General features: G+C 53.7%; 3 protein-coding genes across 3 annotated transcripts in view; all 3 read right to left on the bottom strand.

Moving 5' to 3' along the window:
- ENO2 (enolase 2 (gamma, neuronal)) overlaps window positions 1–644 on the bottom strand; it is a 9,577-nt gene extending 8,933 nt beyond the window's left edge. The window contains exon 1 of the mRNA XM_010567581.1: window positions 464–644. The gene's annotated coding sequence lies outside the window, so the exon portion shown is untranslated. The remainder of the gene's footprint in view (window positions 1–463) is intronic.
- Window positions 645–1,130: 486 nt separating this feature from the next.
- On the bottom strand, window positions 1,131–7,011 carry LRRC23 (leucine rich repeat containing 23). The gene is made up of 7 exons (XM_010567690.1): window positions 6,934–7,011; window positions 6,745–6,857; window positions 5,592–5,845; window positions 5,368–5,498; window positions 2,268–2,404; window positions 1,452–1,674; window positions 1,131–1,169 (listed from the first exon to the last, which is right to left on the bottom strand). Exons 1-7 carry the CDS (start codon window positions 7,009–7,011, stop codon window positions 1,131–1,133), a joined length of 975 nt encoding a protein of 324 aa, XP_010565992.1.
- Window positions 7,012–11,643: 4,632 nt separating this feature from the next.
- TPI1 (triosephosphate isomerase 1) lies at window positions 11,644–13,618 on the bottom strand. The gene is made up of 6 exons (XM_010567580.1): window positions 13,487–13,618; window positions 13,316–13,400; window positions 13,052–13,184; window positions 12,746–12,831; window positions 12,482–12,569; window positions 11,644–12,215 (listed from the first exon to the last, which is right to left on the bottom strand). The coding sequence occupies exons 2-6, from the start codon at window positions 13,391–13,393 to the stop codon at window positions 12,097–12,099; spliced, it is 504 nt and encodes a 167-aa protein (XP_010565882.1). The 5' UTR covers window positions 13,394–13,400; window positions 13,487–13,618; the 3' UTR covers window positions 11,644–12,096.
- Between the last annotated feature and the right edge of the window lie 543 nt (window positions 13,619–14,161).

The following is a 14,161-nucleotide window of genomic DNA, read 5'->3' as shown; positions in this document are numbered from 1 at the left end:
GGGGGGGGGGCTGGTCTGCTCTGAGGCTGGGTCCTCTCCCCAGCAGTGCCCAAACTGAGCTTTGCCTCCTCCCCGCTGCCACCCTCCTCCCCCAGGTAAAGCTCCATCCCGCAGCACCTCCCGGCAATGCCCTTGGGAGCACCACCTATCCTTCTTGGTTGCCCCCCCCCGCCCCCCCCCGCAATTCCCTAGGTTCACATCTGCAATGATGCTTGCCGGGGGTAGGGAAGGAGGGAGTACCTGAAATTAAAATATGAAAGAAAAGTGAGAAGGGGGGGTGGGGGTGTGAGGAGAAAGAGGTGGGAGGAGCAGGGGGAGGAAGTGAGGGGAGTTTAGTTCTTAATGCCGCTCACCGCCGTCCTTCTCCGCAGGGACCCCAAAGTGCGTGTGGGGTTTGGAGGGCACGGGGTGGGGGAGCAGAAATACGCGGTGACGGGGGTGCTGGCCGTGGGGAGCCACTTACCTTCCTAGGGCGGGGGTGAACGAGAGACTGAGAAAGTGCTGGTAGAAAGGAGAGAGGACGAAGCTGAGGAGGGATGCAGGACCTCAAGGGGAGATGATGTGTCCTCTAAGCCAACGGCGGCGGCAGCAGCAGGGATGGAGACGCCCCCGATAGGGCCGGGACAGCAGCATGTGACCCAGAGCTGCGATGAGTCAGGATTTAGCAAAGCTTTGCAAACAGCACGTAGAGGATGGAGAGAGAAAGGGAGAGAGACGGAGAGGGGATAGACACAGGCAGACGAGGGCGAGAGCGCCAGGGAATAGGAGTGGGTGTGCAGGATAAACAATTCCAGTCACTCCAGGCTCATTAATTATTTTCATTCAAATCAGAAAATCTTGTAGGGGTTTGGGGAGCCGTAAATCGAACCACAGAACCTGTAACTCTTCCCTTTCCCCTTTTCCCCCTCGGGCCTATTGAGAATAGAGCATATGAGTGCAGTGACTGCAAAAACACTGCAGCACGTCAGGGCAGCTTCCAGGACCAGGGCGCGTAGCCCTCCTCTTTTCTCCAGGGGCAAAATGAGGTGAAGGTAGCTCTGGTACCCACAGCTCTCTTTCCCAGCCGCACATGCGGGGGAAGGCATCTCCGAATCTTGACTGGCGCTGGGAACCAGTGTTAAAAACAGGGGTCACTCAGTCACATCACCCTGGAGAGATCCTTCCATTTCCTGAAGAAGGAAAGAGGGAGAAGTTAAATGACTCCATGCCCGACTTCTTTTCCCCTTTCACCGCTCAGTTCTGCTAGTGGGGTCGGGAATGGCAGTAGGGTTGTGATGCTGACCATCACACCCAGGCTGCGAAGCTCGGCCTCTGTTGCAGGCTCCCCTGCCCTTGGGACCGACCTCCCTCAGCCTTCTCCTCACGTAATCTAGAGGAGGAGAGGCTTGATCAGCATGTTTGATCCTCTTTCCCTTCACTTCCTTCTCCTTCCCCCACCATGCTGTTCTCACCTTTTCTTCTTCCTGCCTTTTCTGACGGATTTTATTTGCCTCCGCCCGCTCATCTTGCTCAAATAATTCCTTGTCGAGGCGTTGCAGGTGTGGCAGCAGGACCAGGACCTCCAGCCGGTAATTGGGTTCATCAGAGCATGGATTGTCCAACAACACCAGTGCCTGCAGCATGGGGAGGACCTGCAGTTTCGCCACCTCCTGAAGGTTACTGATCTCATTGTTCCTGAAGAAGAAGAAGCACAGAGAGCAGGGGAGAGACACGTGTAAGTAGTGAGATGCCTTTGGAACAGTAAGCTGACAAGACAGACAAAGCTAAACTTAGCAGCATGATAGACCTTAGACCACAGACCTGTGATCTAAGATCCAGATCTGTCTGCAGCTCCCCAGACTGAGGGACAAAAAGGACATCTCCTCTGGATGGATTTCTCTGTGCTCAAACAGTCCATTGAATTGTGTGATATCGCCATTGCCCTGAATGGCAAATGCCGAGAAGTAAAGGGCACTTGCTGTCATGTCCAGGACACAGAGAACAACACACCTAGAGGCATCCAAAGGAGTTATGGCAGGGAATAAAAAGTATGAGGTGGGGTGTGAGAGTGACTGGAGAGGCAGATCTTTTCTGAGAAGCCCAGGAAAGGCCCTGGCTGTTACACTCCTAGGCAGCTGAGTGCCGAACACCAGTTAAGGACAGTAAAAATCAACCCGTCCCCATCAGGTCTTCAACTTCCAGAGAAACCAGAAAATCCTAAAGATCTAAATGGGAGTACAGCCTGATGAAGGGGCCTCTGGTCCCAACACAGAGCAGGGAGGACCCACCGTAGGTTGAGGTACTGCAGGCACTTCATGCTACTACAGAATCCATCCAGGGTCTCAAGCTGGTTGTCACGCAGGTGCAGAGCCGCCAGCTGCCCTAGTCCCTCAAGGCCTTCAAGGCTCCGAATGGCGTTCTGGGCCTGAGCATCAGGGGGCCAGGAAAAGAGAAGGAAAAAGGGGACACACAGGAGAGGAAACAGCAGTTATTTCTGGCCTTTAAAGCTCTTTCTAACCTTCAGACTCCCTATCACTCACAACACAGCCTTCTCTGAAGCTAGATCAAGATGCTCATGGTCTTGGCTAAATAGGTTCTAAGCGTTCAGATTCAAGGACCAAAAGAAGCATGGATCTGAGCCTGAAACAGGCGTATTTAAAAAAAAAGCCACCAGCCCCTCTCAGTCACGTAGTCCATGTAGTCCACGGATCTTCCAGTGTCAGCTGCTTCTCTTGTGGGGGAAATCTGCTACCAAGAAGTCTCTCTTTTACTCCTCTAAGAGCAGAACCAGGCTGTGTGTTCCTAAGAGAGGTTGCAGGGGGATGGGGGTTGTCGGTTGGTTTAATTTTAAGCTTTTCCAGATATAATTGTTGTTATCCACCCGCAGGTGTACCTTCTTGCAACAAATCTGACAACAATCGTACGGCAGGAAGAGCGTGTCCTATCGGTTCAAAATTCCCCACCATTGAATTTCATTCATTTCACTGTGATGTGAGTTATGAGACTGGGAAATACAAAGTGCTGAATTTCAGCAGTAGTTTCACAGCAGGATTTGGGCTGGAAAAGACCATTAGAGGTCTGCAGCCCAAGCCTGGGCTCACCGCAGTGCTAGCCCCAACGCTAGGTCCAGCTGCTCACCGCCTTGTGCAGCCAGGTTTGGAACATCCCTGGTAACTACAACCTCCCCGCCACATTCTGCAGCCTGGAGTTGAGCAGGGCTTCGCTTGCGGTTGTGGCTCAGGGCTGCAGTCTCTAAGGATGCAGATACCTGAACGGGAAACAGGGAGAGAGGTGTTGATGTGCTCTCTGTTCCTTGTTGGTACCCAGGCAGTGATGTGGCCAATGCCTGAGACTTAATAAAAGGGTCACAGGCTGAACTGGGGGGATAGGAGAACAGTTTAGGACTGAGTCACTCAGGAAAAGGACATTTTGTAGAAAAGGAGGACTCTAATGGAAACTGGACAAGGAAAAGCCTGGACCAGCTGGGCCAAGTAAAGAGGGTAACACAAGGACAAAAAGAGGAAAGTCGGAGATGTAGTGAAGGTCGTGTGAACAGATTTAACAACCAGGAAGGACTAGTAAATTGTACCTCAGAGGAAATCAGGAGCTGGTGTGAGAAATAGGGTGGGGAGCTTACAGACCGCTGCTCTGTAAAATGAATAGTAACCTCCCATCACTCTCACTTTCTTCATTACTTCAGCGTGAATAGTTTTAAAGGCTCTGGCCCTGCAAGCACTAACAGGGCAACGCAGAATGGATTCTTTTCAGGCTTGGTTTCCCCACCCCCCCTAAATCAAATAACATTCTGTATGCCACCTTTAATGAAATGATCACATTGTCACCTTATCTTAGATACCAGTTCTTCACATAGAAGTATTGCCACCATTTCTTATGGAAAGCTACTATAATATGTTCCCCATGGTTCCCTCTCCCCTTCCTGCACGCCTGGCCTTGCTCTAGCTAGCCTTTGTCACCACTGCTGCATGATGACCAGGAACTAACACAGCCCTACTGACAGCAGCGATCCTCAAACCGATACAAGTGCCACATGGTACGCAGCCAGCTCGTAGTCTTCCTGCTAGTAGGTGTAACTTTTTTAATGCTAAATTTCATCTGCAACTATGTCATACAAATTTGGTTCAGTTCCTTTAAATTTAACCCTTTGTCTCAAACCCCGTCCTTGAGGCATCAGCTACATCTTACCCATCAAGTAATACTAACATCTTTATAGAGAAAGCAAAGCACTACAGGGAGAGGTCCCCCTCCAAAATGATTTAGTGAGCAGGTGGACGTGAGAGACAAGTTCAAGCCCCAAAGATTCCTGAGAAATGAGTCAGTTGTTCTAGTTTTAATAATCACATCTTGCAATTTGCCTGCTTCATATGTGCAGCTCAGAAATTCCTCAGTCATGCCAGGAACCTACTCTAAATATAGGTGCTCTGTTTGCTTCCCTCCAATCATTCACTAACGTGACTGGTTTTACTTTGAAATTCTGTATTGTATCTAGTGACTTATCCACTTCATCCCTTCTTCCAGCACCTCTAGTCCTAAAATCTGTTTTCTACCAGAAAATTGCAGGCAATCTCAGCGAGCAATCTCCTCTGTGTTTTCTGCCAGGGAGTCTCGACGAAAAGAAACCATATAGCTTTTCAAAGCCTTTATCATCTTTAATTGCTTTTTAAGAGGCAGTGACTCAGGACACCCATGCAGTCTTCGCAAGCTGTAGCACTGTGTGATGCATAGGACTAAGCCATACATACTTTCTTCGCTTGCCTCTCTAGGAGTAAATGTTTCCTGAAGCAATTGTTGATGGTATTAGGAAATTGCTTCTCCTATCTTAGTTTCACTGCAATATTCAATCAGTTTCTTTTTTGGCAGCTGAAGGTGTGAATCATATAATTGTGCTGGATTTAAACCAGTATTTGATTAGGCTCATCAGGGAGGAGAAAGAGGCATCACGTCCCCCTGTCACCCAGGGCAAACCAGTTGCTTTCCCCACTGACCTCTGGGAGTCCAGTGACACACCGAATACAGGCTGGCCTAACACTGCCAGAAGAGAATACCGCTGTCCTGTAGGATGCTGGGAGGGTAGAACCAGACACACTGAACATTGCCAACTCCTCTGGTCTCTGCAGAGGAATTACTGGTCAGCGGCTACTTTGCACTATAGGGGCAGACAGCATAGAAGGAGCTACCCCAAAGAAGTGATTTTGTCTCTTTAGCGCTCTGAAATCTGTTCCTCTCTCGGCCTGAGATGATTGAACTGAACGGGCTAGCATGAAAATTATGCTGCTTTGAAGAGGACAGCATCTCCCTTCCTCCCACTGACTGGAGGTGCCAGGCTCTGCAGCAGCTCTGTCCCACTCCCCTAGCTGGCTGATCCCTTACCAGATAGAGGTTCTTGAGCTTGGGAAGATTGAGCCCTGCTGTGCTCTCTAGCATGTTTCCTCGCAGCTCCAGGATTTGCAGGCTGAACAATTGGCCGTGACTCAGGCCCAGCGCTGTCTGGATTTTATTTCCTGAGTGCCAGAGGAGGAAGAAACGAGAGAGTTAATCCCACCCAAAGAGAGTGTCCTATGGGCACAAGAATGAAGAGAGGTGGTCTACATCACCTTTCAGGCTGAGGTTGGCTAAGCGGGGGTGAGTAATGCCCTCCATATCCTTGATGCGGTTGTGAGCAAAGCTGATGATCTGGAGGTAGGGCAGCTCCTGCATGCAGGCACTGGCAAGCAGGTTCCCATCCACCTTCAGCCAAAGCAGGTGGGTTAGGCCACTCAGTGGAGACAAATCTTGCAGCTTGTTCTCTGACAAATCCACGTACCGCAGGTGAATGAAGCATTCGAGGAGGCTGATGTCTGTCAAGCCCCTGTGGGAGAGAGGATGTGAATAAAACATCTCACATATTTCCCCCTGCTACCAGCTTTCAGTTTGCTCCTTGCCACTACTAGAGGGAGGGCATCCTCCTCTGCCACTTCCCTGCTGTCCTAGGAAGCCTTGCTGGAGAGAAGGAAGAAAAAGGCAGGCGTTAGGGAGAGGCAAAACAGTCTGTAAGCAAGGCTGAATGGTAAGATTGGAACTGCTTTCCTGGCACAGGGAGTACTGATTCCCATTGAACCGTATCTGTCAGGAGAGGGCAGAACCAGAGTAGAAAAGAGGATAAGTTTGAGGGGGTGGGTCTGTTAGACAGTAGTGGCAACACCAAGGACTGTGTGGAAGGACTTTCCTAGTGGGAAAAAGCTGGCTGAGATACCCGTGAGGCTGATGAAAGACACAGTCTTCCTGAGGCCTGTTAGTTAGATCTAGGGTTATGTGAGTGTACTGATGGGGCTGAGGCTCCAAAGCTGTCCCCAGGCCACTGCAGCACTGTACTTCCAAGTGCATGTCTTAAAGGTTAGCAGTTAACAGGAGAGATGCTTAATGGATATTTCTCAAAGTGACTGTGGGGAGGTCACCCTGTGCAGGTCCCCCTAGGAGACCACAGTCCAGAGCGGTGGGCAGGCTCCTCTCAGTCTAGGGGGACACTGACGTTCCCACTGGCGTGTCTGGCTACGGTGGAGGCAGTCCCCAGCTCAGGGCTGAGGATGGGCAAGCTATGCAGAGGCACAGACTGGAAGCCAGAGAGCCGGAGAACATGTCTCTCTGGAAACGCTCTGGCCCCACACAGCCGGTCACCAGTGGCCTTACCGCACAGCTGCTCGGTGGCTACATAGATGCCCCTGGGGAGGAGGAGGAGGCCTTCTCCTGGGGCGGGTGTTGCACACTCACTTGTTTGTGGCTTCCAGTTTCACATAGGCGTGGGCCAGGCCATTGCCGGTCTTACAGAGGAGAGAGAGGCCTTCCTTCAGGACCTCCTCCGTCAGGGGACAGGGGGCCAGCACCTGGGAGAGAAGGAGAGAGCACAACGCCAGCGCTGGCCTAACCACAGCCAGAGGGTGCGGAGGCCGCCTCCCTCACCTGTTCTTCCTCCTCCTCCTCCTCCTCTCCCTCCTCCTGAAGGCTGTCCTCGTCCCCCTCCGGCTCCTCGCCCTCCATCCCCACAGGCCCCGCCGAGGGAGCTCCCTCAGGCCCGGCGGCCGCGGCGCCCCGCTGCCATGGAAACCGAGGGGCGGGGGGAGGAGGAGGAGGCGGGGCCCGGCGCCGCTGCCATAGCAACCGCGCTGAGCGACAGCGCCGGGGCGGGGCGGGGCGGGGCGCTGTTGCTTCCCGCGCTGGGCAGCCGGGGTCGCTGCTTCAGCCTCAGGCGCGCAGGCCTCATCCTCTGGGCTTCCTGTGAGAGAGCCCTTCCCTCACCACGGTTGTCCTTGTCCCCCGACTCTGGGCCTTGCTGCGCCCTCATACGGGGTAAATATGAGAGCCAAAGTCTCGTCAGATCCGAGTAAACCACCTCCCCCCCAAAAAAACCCGAAAGAACCAACCCTGACTTTGGTATTTCACAGGCAGCGTTCCGGTTTGCACGTCCTGCCGCCAACGCTCGGCTTCCCACAGCAACGCGGGCGCCGCTGATTTGCCGCTCCTCGGCCCGTCCAAGCTCCCCGTGGTTTCTCTTTTGCATCATCCCGCCGGTCGCACTCCTCCCAGCTGAACGCTGGTGTTAGCTCGCTGCTCCGACTGCAACGGCTTGTCACTTTCGGTATTAAATTCCACGTGGAAAGCTCAGAGCGTGTCTCGCCTCCATCAGAAGCGCTTTGTGAGCCCACTCTACCTTCCCGAGCGCTCCCGGCCCTTCCTAGCTGGGTGACATCAGCAGTTGCTAGGAGTGTATCCAGAAAAATGAAGGATCATTTCGGTGGGAAGGGACCACTGGAGGTCGTCCTGTCCACCCCAAAGCTCAAAAACGGGGCTGGCTTCGAAGTCAGGCTGGGCTGCACAGGGTGCTGGTCACTCAGGTGGTGAACATCTCTGAGGATATTCCCTCTGGTAAACGTTTAATTAACACGTTGAGCAGAATTAGGCTCGGGCTCTGCATGAAACCCCCCACAACATGATTTCCCGGGTGCCCAGAAGCAGTTTTTGGGGTACGGTGTCCATATCTGCTGCGGGTGACGCCGCTTCAGCCCTCTCCTCCAGGCAGACGCCATCAGTGCCTGCCCGGCTTTGGGACCCGTGGGCCGGTGGGTGGCTGTGCCCCCGTCGGCTGCCGAGCAGAGCCGGGCGTTTACCGGCCGGGAATGCTGCTGGGAGCTGACGGCCGCCAGTGTTTTGCAGTTAGTGCCGAAGTCCAAGGCCCTACTCCCTTTCCCACTGGTGCACTTTGCTCCTTCGGAGGCCCCAGGGAACGTCAAGTGTTAGATAAGCTGGTCCAAGCTGAGCCATGATGTGGTTTTCCACTACAGCCCCTGCAAAAAAACCCAAACCCTCTACTCATAAAGCACTCTAGCTCCTCTTGCTTTTGCTTTCCAAGGCTTTAAGAAGCCCTTCAGCAAATCGGTGCTGGAGGAAAAGCAATGACATGCTTTTCTTCCCATCCCTTGTCCCTTTATGCTGAAGAACGGACTGGTAGAAGTCGTGTGTGCCTCTAGGCACATGTTTTATACGGTCTTACAACAGGAACATACGGCTCAATTGCCTTGGTTCTAGATGACCAAAGAACTTAGAAGAAACATTATATGAGGAAACCTGAATCATTAAAAGAAAGAAATTTTATGTAGGTTATATACTAAAAAAAAAAAAAAAGATCCCAAACCTAACTATACTGATCATTGAGGAGGTGATGTTCTACAAGCTCATCCGCGCACCCACAGAGGGGCACAGGGAGACGGCAGCGGGGGGACACCCCAAACAGCACCCTGCGGGCTGCTCCCAGGCCCACCCCAGGAGCCATCGGCCCACCAACGGCCCGTCTCCAGGAGCACAGGGGCACGATGGCCGTCGGGAACCCGAAATTAGAAAGGGACACCTTGTCCAGGCCCCTGCCAGGGCTGTCCCAGCCCCAGAGCACCTTTAGGGCTGGGGGGGGTCACTGCGTTCAGGGGACACACGACGGGACACAGGGGAAGAGCGTTTGGGCGTTGCACGGGACTCTTCAGGGGAAGAACCAAGGGCAGGGTTGAGGTGATCTGTGGGGGATCAAGTGTGGGAGAACAGAGGGATACGGGAATAAAAAGGGCCGGTTGCGTGTCAGTGGTTTGTGATGGTTTGGCCGTGCCCTGTGCCTGACCAGCGCAGCCCGTCCCGTCTTCTCGTTAAACTCCTTTCGCACTTCGGCCCGGGCGAGGGACTCTCGTTACCCCGTGCAGGGGGTCTGGGGGGGTCTGGGTGCCAGCGGCTGGGACCAGTGCCCACGGGGCAGCCCCTGGCGTGGGCGCAGGCGTGCGGGCGAGCGTGTAAGCGTGTGAGCGGCAGCGAGGGTGCAGCTGGGCCAGAGGAGATGGCTGCCGGGGGGACCGGGGGGGTCCCAGCAGCTGCAGAAGAGGCTGGGGGACCTGGGGGTCCCGGGGGGTGAGACCACCACGGAGGAGCTGGCTATGGGGGACCAGGGGGACTGAGAGACTGGGACTGAGGGGCAGCTGCTGGGCACTGCCCGAGCCCAGCTGCTGGAGAGACCCACGCTGTACATATGTGTGTGTACGTATTTATAAAAATAGACATATATATATATGCATGCTCACTAGCCAGAGGAGGGGGTGGGACGAGGCCACTGGTGCTGTGCTCGTGCGAGTGCTCTGTGTGGCCATCCGTGTATATATGTGGTGTATATGCATATTTGTGTGTGGGCGCCTACTGGGAATACAAGCTCAGCCTAGCTACGGGTTGGGGCTGAGGACATGGAGCCGCAGCAGCCTCTCTCGGGCTGTCGCATCTGGCACAATGCATTTTTCCCAACAGCAACCTGTTTAAGATCTAACCGCTACAATTCGCAGTGAGGATCTGGCAGTAGTTCCACTCCACAGAGCTGTGGTGCTGCCAGAAAGCAGACAAAAAGAAGAAAAACAAGATCTGGCATTCCTGCTGATGCAGAAATTGTTTTCCATGAGTTTATTCCTCATTAAACGAATGCTTTCATGCCTCTCTATTCTCCTCAAAGCAGCAAGATCAATGCTCAGTTCCCATCTGGTTTTTTTTTTCCTATGTAGGTCACTCTCCTGGGCTCTTGCCTAGCTCTGTGGGCAGGGCTGGGCAGGAGCTGGAACCAACAGTGGAGCTGCAGCCCATGGCTGATCCCTGTGAGTGATCCTGTCTACCCACCGCCGGCAGCCTTAGGCACAGTCCATGTCCTTATCGAGTCACCACTGCTCTGGTCATGCCCACCCCAATGCCTTGAGGCACCACACTACGGTCATGCCCCAGCAACCTCTCAGAAACACTTACTCTGGTAATACAAACCACAGAACCTTCAGGAATTTTTTTTTTTTTTTTTTTTTTTCTTTTCCTTTGAAGCATCCTCCTCTCCACACACCAAGAGCCAGTAGCTGTAATCTCTGTGCTGCAGCCAGGCTCTCCCTTCTCAGGCCATCTCACATCCTTCCGTTTGATGGGCTTGCTTCCATCACAAGAGATACCCCGCCATCCTGCTCCTACACCAGGCACCCACCACCCTGGGCTTCTTAACAGCAGTTACCCCACCGTGACCCATGGCTGCTTTCACCGCTATTTTAGGGCGGGCTGGCCCGCCACACTGGCAGCTTGCCCCAGGTCTGGTGGCAGCTCCTTCCCAAAAGGTTCCTGCTGAGGAACGGGCAGGGTGGGGGCCAGACTTCTGTTCCCAGCTGGGAAGGAGATACCGCCTGAAGGGCCAGGGACTCTCCTCTCCCTGTCCCTTCTTCCAGCAGCACTGTAACAGAGTAGGAGGACCCGCAGCATTAGCGCGTTTCCTGAGATTTTTCTCCTCCTTGGTCCCTCACCTCCTGCCTTTCATCCCTCAGGCAATGCTGGCAGGGCAATACACCAACAGCTGGAGCACCAGGGGAGGAATATGCCGCAACTGCAAAAACTACTGCAGACCAGAAACATGAAATGGGAGAGGATCTCTCAGCTCTGCATTAAGAGACCGAGTGCCCCTTTGCATGTCTGCTCCATACCAGAGCACTGCCTATAGGCTCCCACGGATATACTGCCTCACAGTCAAGCTCCTCCTTATGAGGCACTTCCTTTTTCACTACCCTAAAAATCTCCCAGCTGGTGCAGCAGTTGGGAAATAACATCCAGTCTTGCTTTCTCACCCATCAGCCCACAGCTGGAAGCAGCCAGCAAGCACAGCCTCAGCACATGGCCTAAAAACCTTCCTTGCATAGAGGGAGCTGCTCTGCTCCATCTTTAATGAGCAGCAAAGTCAGTTACCAGTCCTCACAGGCAAAGACTAGCGATGAGCACATTACCAAGCCTGCCTGCAAAGATCAGCTCACTAGCGGAATGGCCAGGTGCTCCAGCAGCCACTGGAATAGATGCACACAAATCATTCTGGGGCCCAAAGAGGAGCTGTAACAGGAGAGGAGCAAGATGCTCAGGGCATGCTGCAGGTAAAACCTATGATAGCAAGATACAGGTTGAACCTGTGCAATGCCTACCAGGGCAACAGTGGGCCCTCAAAAAAACCAAACAACCAAAAAAAAATACCCAAACCAAACCACCCCACACTATCCTCTCTGCAACCAGCTACCTCCAGAAGCAGCAAATTCCGTACTCTGCTTTTCCCCAGCTGCTTCTGAATAAGATCCAGGACACACCTTTGCTTTTTTTCATTTATTGTTCAGTACGGGAAACAGGTGAGGTAAGACATCTCACAAGGGTCTAAGCTGACAGGCTCCTTGCTGACGGAGCTGAGGGATGTAAGAGAGTGTAGTTCCTTTTTCCTTCCCCCAGCACCAGTGGCCCCCTCTCCCTGCAGCACTGCAGAGAAAGGGGGAGGCACTGGCCAGGTTGACTGTGGGCTCTTACAGGTCAAGAGGCGACCAAGGATTTTGCCAATTCAGAGAGGAGGCTGTCAAGGCTCTGCCAAGACAGGCTCCCACTAACAGGACTCCAACATGGTGGTGGGGGTTAGCAGCACAGCTAGAACAATGACCGTGGAGGGGGAAAGCCTCAGAGGAGGCCTCTGTACTGAGACATGTGCAATGAAAGGTCCCTTCTTGCTTCCGTTTCTCGCTCTGAACCACAAGGGACTGCTCCTCACAGGCTGCTTCAGTGTTTGGCATTGATAATATCCACAAACTCTGGCTTGAGAGAAGCTCCACCAACAAGGAAGCCATCCACATCATGCTGAGAGGCCAGCTCCTTACAGTTGCTGCCAGTGACTGAACCTAAGGAGGGAGCAGTATTTTAAGGTCAGATGTGGCCGGCTCTAGAAAATGCAGCCAGGGCAAAGGTAAGACCTCCAAGGTACTAGCCACCTCTTACTATGCAGACAGTAAGACTGTCTCCCATTTACCCAAACAAGCTAGTAGGTGGCTCTTCATGCTCTGAAAGTCTCGAGTTTCCTCACCAGCAGAGCATGCTGTACAACTGCAGCAACAAGCAGAGAAACTAAGTGCTTCCTGCACTGGAAAGGGGCTTCAGGCTCATTTACCTCCATAGATGATCCTAGTTGACTGAGCAACAGCATCAGACACATGGCTTTTCAGCCACCCCCTCAGCTTCTCATGAACTTCCTGAGCCTGCAGTGGAACAGAAAGAATCCCACTGAGGGCTGAGCATTCCAAAGAGAAGGGAAAATCTCTTCGAGAGAATCTTTAGAGATTCTCTAGATCTTTAGCCTTTAGAGAGAATCTTCAAGATCTGAGTGGGAAGGGTCAGTTGGCCATTTAGTCAGCCACCATTCACCTGCTCATACCTGTTGGGGAGTTGCAGTTTTACCAGTTCCAATAGCCCAAACTGGCTCATAGGCAAGAACCACTTTACTCCAGTCCTTCACGTTATCTGGAGAGGAGGGAGAAGGTATAGGTAAGTACAGTACCCCATGTTGGGAAGGGTAGAGCTAGAGAACTTTCCGGAACATGCAGGGCTTTCATTAACATGACCACGTTAATATTGTGCATGAACTTTTGCAGCAATGTATCTGCAAGCCTTACAAGGAAGGCCAGGATGGCCATTTCCCAAACGTCCAAAGCAGAAAAAAGCACCTGTTTTCTTCCCTTACCAGCAATGGCTTTGGTCTGTTCAAAAACCACCTTCTCTGTTATGCCAGCTTCTCTCTCATCCAGCTTCTCCCCAATGCAGGCAATGACTCCAAGGCCCTCAGCTAGAGCATGAGCCACCTTCTGCCCAATCAACTGGGAATGGAAAAGAAACAAGGCAACCAGTAAGTCAGAATTACTCCCGTAGTCATATTTTAACTGCTCACCCCTCCAGCCTTTGCAGGCACATCTGAGCTGGACCATCTCGCCATTCCAGGGTCGCTCACCTCATCAGACTCTCCAAAAACATGCCTTCGCTCCGAGTGGCCCAGGATCACCCACGCGGCTCCAATATCTTTGATCATTGCTGGGCTGGGGAGAAAGGAGATGACTCGCAACCTCTGGAGGAAATTCACATCCCAGAGGCACCCTGGCTTTCCTCTCCTCTGCGCGCTCACCTGATCTCTCCTGTGAAAGCACCCTTTGGTACCTTGTAACAGTTCTGCGCCGCAACTCCGATCTTCGCGTCCAGCTTCTGCCGGGCAAAGTCAAGGTAGATGGAGGGGGCTCCGCAAACCACCTCTGGAAGGCGGAGAAGGCGGGTTACCCTCAGGAAAGGGCAGAAACCGTACCCGGCCACCGACCCCAAATCCCAGCCCGGAGAGCTCTCACTCTCTCTCCCCTCCCCCGCTCCCGGGAAGGTGCCCTCGCTGACATTTGGGGGACCCTCGGCGGCAGGAATATCCCCGCTATCCGATGACTCCACGGGAGGGAGGGAGGGAGGAAGCCCTTTCCAGTGGGCAGACAGGCGACACCAGGTCCCTCGGCCGGTTCACACGGGTCCCTTGGAACGGGACCAGCTGAGAGGCCGGCCGAGAATCCCGACCCGCTGCCCGGGCTGGGGCGGGGGGGGAACCGGGCAGTACCGGGTTACACCCGGGGCTGTAACCGGGCACGGCGAGGAGGCAGGGGCACGGTCTCACCGCCCGCCCTGGCAGCGCAGCTCGGCTGAAACGTGGAGCTCCGCAACCCCCCTCCCCCCCCCGGTACCGGCCGTGAGGCGGGACCGGGAGCACACGGGGCGGGGGCGGCGGGGGGAAGCAAGGCCGAGGGAGAGGCGCGGGGCCCAGGGA

This window comes from Haliaeetus leucocephalus, unplaced genomic scaffold (assembly GCF_000737465.1).
Source record: "Haliaeetus leucocephalus isolate CR32 unplaced genomic scaffold, Haliaeetus_leucocephalus-4.0 Scaffold228, whole genome shotgun sequence".
NCBI lineage: Eukaryota > Metazoa > Chordata > Aves > Accipitriformes > Accipitridae > Haliaeetus > Haliaeetus leucocephalus.
Note: the sequence above shows the minus strand (reverse complement) of the source record. Positions and strands in the feature narration are given on the sequence as shown.

Coding starts and splice junctions, on each gene's coding strand:
- LRRC23 (XM_010567690.1), bottom strand. CDS start 7,011: ATGGAGGGCGAGGAGCCGGAGGGGGACGAGGACAGCCTTCAGGAGGAG. Junction 1,675..2,267: donor CTGCAGTACCTCAACCTACG/GTGGGTCCTCCC, acceptor CTTCTTCTTCAG/GAACAATGAGATCAGTAACC. Junction 1,170..1,451: donor AAAGGCAGGAAGAAGAAAAG/GTGAGAACAGCA, acceptor TTCCTTCTTCAG/GAAATGGAAGGATCTCTCCA.
- TPI1 (XM_010567580.1), bottom strand. CDS start 13,393: ATGATCAAAGATATTGGAGCCGCGTGGGTGATCCTGGGCCACTCGGAG. Junction 12,570..12,745: donor AAACTGCAACTCCCCAACAG/GTATGAGCAGGT, acceptor GTTCCACTGCAG/GCTCAGGAAGTTCATGAGAA. Junction 12,216..12,481: donor AACTAGGATCATCTATGGAG/GTAAATGAGCCT, acceptor CTCCCTCCTTAG/GTTCAGTCACTGGCAGCAAC.